Below are 9,628 nucleotides of genomic sequence, written 5' to 3'. Positions count from 1 at the left end.
AAAGCCAATTCAATTTAAATGATAAATACAGGTTTTTTCTGATTTTTGTGCATTCTTTGGTTCCTCTGGAATTGTCCATGAAATTGTGTACTCCTATCCATTGCAATTTTTTCAAAGACTGGTTATGGATTTTGACATATCCTTTTATGTTCTTTCCCTCAAAGAAGGTTTATTTACAACTTCTTCTAAGATTGCTTTTAAGACATCGCTTGAATTCCAATTGGAAATGCAGGTTTAATGAATTTTTTTGGTCAAATCTACCTGCCCATATTTGGAAGTCTAAATCCAATGCAGATGCATAATTAATTGTTTGGAGGATTTTACATTGCAAACTACTCATTGTGGACAGACTGAAATGTATGGTGATCCAACAACCGGTTAATTACTCTTTCTGCCACATGCAAGAAAATATAAAGCATATCTTTGGGGATGCCATTTTGTTAAAAAATAGTGGAATTTAGTTTTTAATGACTTGCTAGCTATTTTTGATACAAATTGTCTTAGAAAGAAGCCCTTCTTGGTGTGGGGCTTCATGCTAACCCTATTGTCGATGGACTTAGGCATGTTATTTTGTCTCATATATGGAGATACAGGTGTAAAGCTATTTTTAATAATCTTAATGCTCACCAAGAAGTTGCAATTCTAGTGCTTTACTCAGACATTTTTTATTGTTTGATATCCCTTTTCTCTCAACTACAAGCAGAGGCTGAGAAGAATTTAAAGATTGACTTCCAGATTCAACAAATCAAATTACAAGTCAAGATGTTGTTCAAAAAGAGAAATGTTGTCATGCCACAAGGTCTAAGGTCTTCTTTTGGAAATTGATGGTTACTTCTTTGGGTCTTGTTTAATGTCTTTGCGGGAAATATGTATTAGTAGATTAGTTGTTGCTTATATCAGCATTGGTTGCTTTGTATTGGCTATGTAAATAAGAATTAGGAGATTTGATTTACTATTGGTTGTTGCTTATATCAACATTGATTGCTACTTATATCAACAATAATAATTGTTTTGTATTAGCTTATGTCCTATTGTTGTTGTTCTCTTCAAATCTTTGTTTGTAATCATCCAATGTTTTTTTTTTTTTTTAATCAATTCTATATTTGACAGCCCTATGACTGTCTTCTTTATGTAATTTTTTTTTGCATTCTACCAATACAAAAAAAAAAATCTTCCATAAAAAAAAAAAAATATTTAATTTATATATATTTTTTATGGCGTATAAAACACTAAAATTTAAATAGACTTGAAATTAGGTAAAATACGGAAGGCACCTGAAAAGATCGTGGCATTGACCAACTTTCAAAGGACAATTTTAAGGGAAGTGTCGTTTCTGGTGCGTACACTTCACCTGCCACCGGCCATCCCGGTATCACACATGTACCACGTGTTTTCGTGTACGTTTTGACGACGCGTGGAACTGCTTTCAACACATGCTTTACTTACTTTTTCACGTGCAATTCTTTTGAGTCCGAACATGTGGCACAAGCCGCCGTCTGCGCGTTGCCTGCGCCAAAATGTCGGCTACGATGACAGCCACTCATATTAGCATATATATGTCCTAAACCTCATTTGAATTCCTGTATTGGGAAATCTTCCGAGTTACAGTCATGTCTCTGAAAGCATCGTGCTCCATGCCTTCGCTGGTATCGGGGGCAGAAAGAGAGATCACCACGCCATTCAGAGCACTTCACCTGCGCCTCATCCCCAATTCCTCTGCCTTTAGAAAAGTACGCTCAGAGACCGATCTGCACAACTTGGACAAACAAAAAAGAGCCCAATTGTACTCTGATTCACCTGCAACCCGGAAATCGGCAATCAAATCGAAGCAAAGCGAGACCACCCATACGAATCCCACTCGCATGGGAGGATTCGGTCTCACAGGAGGAAATGGTGGGCATTTTAACAAAAATAACAGTAACAACAACAATAGTGATAGAGATAGAGATGCATATTATAAGAAAATGTTGGAGGCGCATCCGGGGGATCCTCTTTTGCTCAGAAACTATGCCGGATTTTTGCACCAGGTATAACACCCACTATGTTAACAACAGCTATTAGGTTTCCACAATACAGAAATCAGCTGTTAGGTTTCCACAATACAGAAATCAGTTGAAATCAGTTGAAATCAGTTGTGTAATTTTTTCATCAATTGTTGTGTAATTTTTTCATGGATCACACTGGATTTTTTTTTAAGCTATTTCATCCTATTCAATTCCTCACTCTTCATATTTTCCTCTTCATACTTTCTATTAGGTTTCCACTCACTCTTCATACTTTCCTCTTCATAATTTCTATTAGGTTTCCACAATACCTCTTCATACTTTTTATTAGGTTTCCACAATACAGAAATCAGTTCCTGTTGGAATATACTGTGTGTAATTTTTTCATCAATGTTTTAAATCACAGGATTTTTCACATTTCATGTTTTCTAGCTATTTCATCCTATCCAATTCCTCACTCTTCATACTTTCTAGCTATTTCATTCTAATAATAGATCATTCCTCCACGATCTATTTCTTACTTTTCATGCTTTCTAATTATTTCATCCTGATCCAATTTCTCAATCTTCATGCTTTCTAGTTATTTTACATGTTTTATCTTAATAAATCATGAAATGTGATCAACGGATTACACTCTGTAATTCATTTCTCACTTTTCATGCTTTTCATTTCTCACTTTTCATGCTTTCGGATTACACTCTGTGATTCATTTCTCACTTTTCATGCTTTTCATTTCCCACTTTTTATGCTTTCGGATTACACTCTGTGATTCATTTCTCACTTTTCATGCTTTTCATTTCTCACTTTTCATGCTTTTCATTTCCCACTTTTCATGCTTTCTAGCTATTTCATCCTGATCCAATTTTTCACCCTTCCTTCATGCTTTCTAGCTATTTTATTTTATGATGAATCACAGAATAAATTAGATGAAAAAATTACACAATCTATTCCGACCGAAGCTGATTTCTAACCCATTATGTTTTTTTAATTTACACCACTCTTTTGCTTAGGTACGAATTTGTAGATGTGAATTTTATCTGTTTTTTTTGGCTTAGGTTGGACATCAGTTGGATAAAGCTGAAGAGTATTATGAAAGGGCCGTTCTAGCGAACCCTGGGGATGGAGATGTTTTGGCTATGTATGCCAAGCTTTTGTGGGAATCTCGAAATGACCCACAACGCGCTCGGATTTATTTCGATAGAGCTGTGCAGGCTGCCCCTGATGACTGGTACTCCTTTTTTTTCATCTGTTCTTTGAGATAATGTATTGATTGATGGTCTAGACTTGAGAATTTTAACATGCGTTTTATGTATTTTGCAGCTATGTTTTGGCTTCTCATGCCCATTTCCTTTGGAGTACTGAAGAGGAGGAGGAGGAGGAGGAGGAGGAGGAGGAAAAGGCTCCCAAACAGCATTCTAGTAGCTTCAGCTATGGACCCTCTGCAGCTGCCATATACAGTTGAATTCATCCAAACACAGAGTAGACAACTTGTGATGAAGCATTCTATATATTGAACTTTGAAAATGATTGCCATGTTTTCATCTTGCAAAACATTAAGGATGCAAACAGTGAGGTCTCATCTGGAAATTTGGTGTATAAAGAAGTTTGCATGCTTGCTTTGTACATCATCGCACGTGGCTCCAAAGACAAGGCGTACGTATAGTAAAAGTCACCACACATTTTGTCCGCCGCCTGATCTTCCATGAAGCAATGGTCTCCTGTTATGACCCTCTAGCAGTCCATCTTTAAATTTGTGGTTTTTTCTATAGGTTATACTTTTAAATGCAATTTGCAGATGTCAAATATGTATTTGACTTGAGTTGTATTTAATAATTCGAAATGAAAATAAATGTTTCTGCTATATCATTATTACTTCTGAAGATTTTAAGTCAATCTGAGATGCCATTATGGTTTAAGAAGGAAGCACATGTCTAAATCGATATCATTTGAGCTGAGAATCGAAAATTGAGGATTATTCATTGCATTTCATCTTATTATGAAAAAAAATGATTTAGAGCTTACACTAATAAATAGTTACGTAATAAATATTATAATATATAAACAAAAATGTATTTTATTAATTTAAAATGAATATAGTGTTGCAATAGTTTTTAGAAGTCAAATTTTTATAGCACTAGAGAATATGGCCTTATTCGATGATTGTGTCAAAATTGAAAAATTGATGAGAATTTGTTTTGGTTTAGATTTATACTGTAAATTCAATTTTGTACACTTGGATTTAGAATTTGGTTGCCTTTCCTTGTTTTACCTATATTGTTTTACCTATATTTGTAGTAGTGTGGTGTTGAGAGACATCATTTGATAATTTGTTAGAAAGGGATTTGCTTTTCTTTGGTTGAGCACTTAGGCAAATTGAGTTGCTAATGATGAAAAATATTAAATATATCAAGCAAACATTTAATATGCCTAATATGATGCATGCTCTAAAAATATTATTAGAATAATCAATAATGTTTGTCTAATGATTTACAAATGGATTGGAACATGTGACATGATTTCAAATGTACAAGGAATGTTCTTAAATTGAACAAAATAGAACACAAAATTACATAAATGTGTGATAGGTCATTTCAGGTGGCTAGTGGAAAGGTTGACAAGGGTTTAAATTTGAGAGTTGAATTTAAAAAGTTTGTAGTTCAAATTTATACTTGTAGAAGTGACCTAGGATTATTCCATACCTAAGATTATGATCTAGAATAGAAATTGACAGATCCAAGGATTAGGATCGATTTTTAGAGATGATTTTTTAGAGATGATTGATGACCAAATTTATCTCAAATCATGTCATGAGTTAGGTTTCATGCAAGAATATACCATTTGTAGACTTGTTACTTGTTGGTTAATATATTTATCACCACCAAATTTGTATCAAATGACTTTAAGATGTCCCATTTGTAATGAAAAAGTATATGATGGTTGGGAAGATATATTTTGACAAGTTTCCTCTAAATTTTAGGGGTGCAACTCCCTTTATGATAAATTTAGATTTTTTCAGATTTTTCTTTTGACTAGAAAGTAGGAAAGACGCGAATAAAAATTATAATGAGAGTAAATAAAGATTTCTAAAATCAGCTACAACTTATAATTTCTATACAAATGAGGAACAAACTCAAAATTCTTTTCTTTTAACCATAGATATATAACATGCAACCAAGAATAAATTTTTAGATGATGTTAAACTAGACCAATAAAGATCATTCTCTAACCAAATTGAGTTAGATAAGCTTCAAAAGTTATCTAGAATATAAATCAATATTAAAAAGTTGAACACTTAAAATGATTATTTCACCATATTAATGGAATAATAACATAGAAATGTATCACTAGCAAATTGATTTATTTAAAAGATTCCTTTATTTCAAAGTATTCGAAACTGGAAAGAAAATAGACTTTCAACTTTCATACCAAAAATATATCCAATTTGTAATGATCTTTCTCTAAAGTTAGACTAGCCTCTAAAATCAAAATCGGCTACATATATAAAGCCTTTAAATTGTAACCAATTATTTTGATAAACAACTAAATAAAAAGGGTAAAGTTTCCTTCATATTTAAGAAGCTTAAACAATTTTATAATATTTAAAATTTTATTGAAATAAATTTCAAAATTTAGGCTTTGGAGACCTAATGTCCCCATGTAGATCATGTTTGTCCTTCACTAGATATGACATTTGAATTGGAAACTATCATATATAAGTAGAAATATTGTCTTTGTAGATTCAAAATTATTTAATGGTGGAAGTTATGCTTTTAAGTTGTGAGATAATTACATTTCTCATCCTAAGCTTCCATATAGCCTTGTTATTCTAATTTTTTTCTAATATATTTGAAAAACTTGTGAGATGGGTGACACAATGTATGATACTAGTATCAATATTCCTCAACTTTTTCATCTCTTCTACATCAAAGAATTTTTTATCAAAGAACTCGATCATCACCTTGAAATTCTCTTTGATGGATTGAGTATAAAGAGTATAAATTACCTAAGAACTATCTTTTGTTTGAATATCTAAATTGATAGACAAAGTATCAATTTAGATCTACATATCTAAATTGAAAGATCCAAGGAGTTTGTTTCAAAATAAAAAAAACACTTCTAGCATTTCTTAATCTCGAAGTGAACAACAATGGGAAAACTATAACGTTACAAAAAAGACTCACTTAATCTTCCTTCAATGTGCCTAAACTTGAAAATATCTATCCACATTTCATGATGACTATCAAAACCTAATGTTCACTTTCCAAGGCAAAATCGAGGAAACCTAGGGTTTCCTAGCATGGGAAAACAATGAGTAACTAGAGTTTGTTAAAGAAAAACCATTTCCTCCAAATCTACTTGAGATTTGGGGAGACATTAATAAAAGAGGGTGTGAGGATCATTTACTTGACCTTTGACCTAGTAAATTTGCATGGGGATGTTTTACTAATCCTCCAAAGGAAAAAACAAACATGTAAGAATTACTAAACCAAAGACTCATTTGAAATTTTGAGAAGATGATGCTAAAGGCCATTTAGGCCACAAGAATAAATGGGCTAATGCAAGATGTGATAAGAAACTGCACGTCTCTAGATGAAGTATATAGTAGGAGGAGAAAATGGGAAATTTTTTAGGAGGGAGAAGAGCTAAGGAAAAGGAATGACCCAATCTACAAAGGATCCTTTGTAGAAATAGGTGATCCTATTGACACGATCAATAAAATTTTGGACGATTTTGAGAAATTATATGGTAAGGCCCCTATGGAAGAAACCAAACTTGTATACCGACCACCTCTAGTCCAACAAGCACCAAAACAAATAGAAGTGGAGATTATAGAGTAGGGGATCCCCTCCGTGTCCACAAAAACAACCACAATAAAGGCAAAAGACATAGCAACTAGGTTTGGTTGATTATTCAATAGTTACACATGTGAAAGAAACAAAGGTGGTTGGAGAAATCAATATCCATGAAGAAGAAGAGGTCAACCAATGCCATCACCTCCAATATGTAAGAGGTTTCTTAGGTGCCTGAGGACCAAGTTAATATCCATATAGAGATAGGTCAAGATGACCTTGGAGGCATAAGGGCTCTGGCTTGTACTCAGTTTATGGTAGATGATTTTATAAAGAGCCTAGAATTTCCTAGAATTTAAGGGGTTATGGATGAGGATTAAAGGAAAAAAAATTGCAGAGAAATTGGATAAAACAAAAATGAATGTTGACCCCTTTAAATATGAAGAGATAACTATACAACAAAAGAGATAAGGTTTGATGCACTAAGGATGTTACTTCTAAAGAAGGAAATAGAGTAGTTAGAGATAGTGACATTCTGCTCCTCCTTGATTGGGATATATAGTTTTAGCATTGGCCTTAGATACCATTAGGTGATAGAAGAATGGAGTTTTTGCAATTGAAGAAGAAGTAATAAGAGAAATAACGGGATCAAGTTTTCACTCTAAGATGGAAACCTTAGCAAATTGGGCTATGACCCCAATCACCAATAAACCTCTGCTAGTATTAATTACTTAGAAGATGAGGGGAAGTTTAATTTTTAAGACTTTAGGTGATACCTTTAATCACCAAGCAACAACATTAGAAATTCATACTACTATGTTTAGTCAAGAAGCTATAAAGAACTTGCAATAAGAAAAAAAGATGTCAGCAACTAGAAGATATTGTGAAGTTGCAAGATGCATACAATAAAGAGGTCAATGTAGAATGTAGCATTAGCATCTACATAAAATCTACGACCTCTCAGTATTATGGTGGGTATACCAAGAAAATTAAAGATTTGGAGGAAGAAGTACAAAAAACTAAGAAGGAGATCAAGATGCAAACCTTAGTTGCATTAGAAGAGGTATTAAGGCATAGAAAAAAAAATTGATACAAGAAAATTGGAGGACACATATGTTAATTACAAGGCCCTATGTTTACCGAAACAAAAGTGTAATGAAAAATCCCCAACTCTCAAGTCAATATTTGACAGATAAGGACCTAAGAGGGGTAAATTGGCATTGATTTGTCAATTCACTTAGTATCATTTAGAGGTACTAGCTATCCTAAGGCTGACTAAGAAAATGATTGTTCTAGCAGTAGATGAGTATGCATATTTACAAACGATATAACATCATAATACATCAAAATTGGAATTATTTTAAAGTCTACATCACTAGATTATTCTAGATGTTCTTGATGCAAACTAATATATAAGAGATTTCAATGACCAAAAATTTGATTATGATTTATTAATTCCTATAATTATTTCATTTGTTGGCTCGTTCATGGGATTTGTAAGGTTAATCCGATTGATGCCCCAAGATGTGAAGTGAAATGTGTGGCTCCTCAACAAGGGTGATACGAAGCAAACTTTAACAGAGCATCAAAAGCAAATCCAGGTGTCTCAAGGGTAGGTTTCATAATAAGAGATTGGCTGGGGAATATATTGGTGATGAGAGCACAAAAATTATTCGAGGGAATGAACAATGAGGCTAAGGCTAAAGCGACCATGTTGGCCATCTAGTGGGGGACAAAATTGGGAATTAAAAATGTACACCTAGAAGACGATTCGCAAATAATTATTGATGGAATAATTAAAGGAGAAGCCCAAGCCTGACATCTAAATAAATTTATTTTCATAATTGCAAATGACTTTAATTTGTTTAGAAACTATATAGCATTTCACATGTATGGAGGGAAGGAAATGAAGTGGCAGATGTACTTTCCAAGTGGGCGACACAATTTGATGAAGTGGATGAAATTCATGTGGAGGATTTTAGAGATCTCTTAGAGGATGACTGAGCAGAGGAGTACAATTTGGCATTTAATTGCTATTATCATTTTGCATGGCCAAGAATTTGGGATGATGATGGAGCAATATTTAAAGGTGATGGGGCCCATTTTTGGCAGTGTCCTGTATTGGTGGTTGTCAAGGTGTTGACAAGAATGAAAGAAAATTTTACACTTTATACTTCCAAACAATAGTTGACATTTATAGGGGATGTCACTACAAAACAACTCAAATGTATCTTCAAGTTTGGAGACGAGGTGTTTGTGCAGATTTTGGAGACCCTTCAGGGTGAGTTTTTTCTGAAGACCATGCACAAATATTGCACAAATGTGGATGTAGTCACAATGGTGATGGCATGGGGTTTGGAGTTTGATAGGGAGCTTGGTAGGTAAGCACTCACAAGGCTAGTTTCTCAAAAAGATACAAAAACCAGTCATAAAGCCATTATTTTCTGATTTTATTGAAGAACCTTTTGTTTTAACAATCACCAACCCTTTCCAAGGAAAAGGGAGGGATTTTATATTTTTTCCAGTTGGTTATCAAGCCTTAGTATGGACATGAGGCTTTCATAACTTCAATTTGCAAGAAAAACCCAAAAATGACAACTTTTGACAACTTTTCAAGCCAAATGACAACTTTTCTTGCTCCAAGATGCATTTTTCACAACCTAACCTTATCAACTTGTATAAACCAATTAGAAATGCCTAAAAACACCTAACAAACATGTTCCAATGCTTTGGAAAGCACTAGAAAACTATTTTTGGCAATTTTGCACATTTTTGCCAAAAATTGTCAACTCAAGGCCTAAAAGGCACAACTTGATCTCTAGAGCCCAAAATGAG

General features: G+C 33.6%; 1 protein-coding gene across 1 annotated transcript; it reads left to right on the top strand.

The window, feature by feature from the left end:
• Positions 1–1,568: 1,568 nt before the first annotated feature.
• Positions 1,569–3,864, top strand: LOC131048719 (uncharacterized). The gene is made up of 3 exons (XM_057982786.2): positions 1,569–2,027; positions 3,059–3,231; positions 3,324–3,864. The coding sequence occupies exons 1-3, from the start codon at positions 1,611–1,613 to the stop codon at positions 3,463–3,465; spliced, it is 732 nt and encodes a 243-aa protein (XP_057838769.2). The 5' UTR covers positions 1,569–1,610; the 3' UTR covers positions 3,466–3,864.
• The last annotated feature ends 5,764 nt before the right edge of the window (positions 3,865–9,628 follow it).

The sequence above is a fragment of the Cryptomeria japonica genome, chromosome 3, assembly GCF_030272615.1.
Source record: "Cryptomeria japonica chromosome 3, Sugi_1.0, whole genome shotgun sequence".
NCBI lineage: Eukaryota > Viridiplantae > Streptophyta > Pinopsida > Cupressales > Cupressaceae > Cryptomeria > Cryptomeria japonica.
The sequence above is the reverse complement of the archived record's forward strand: the minus strand, read 5'-3'. Positions and strand labels throughout refer to the sequence as shown.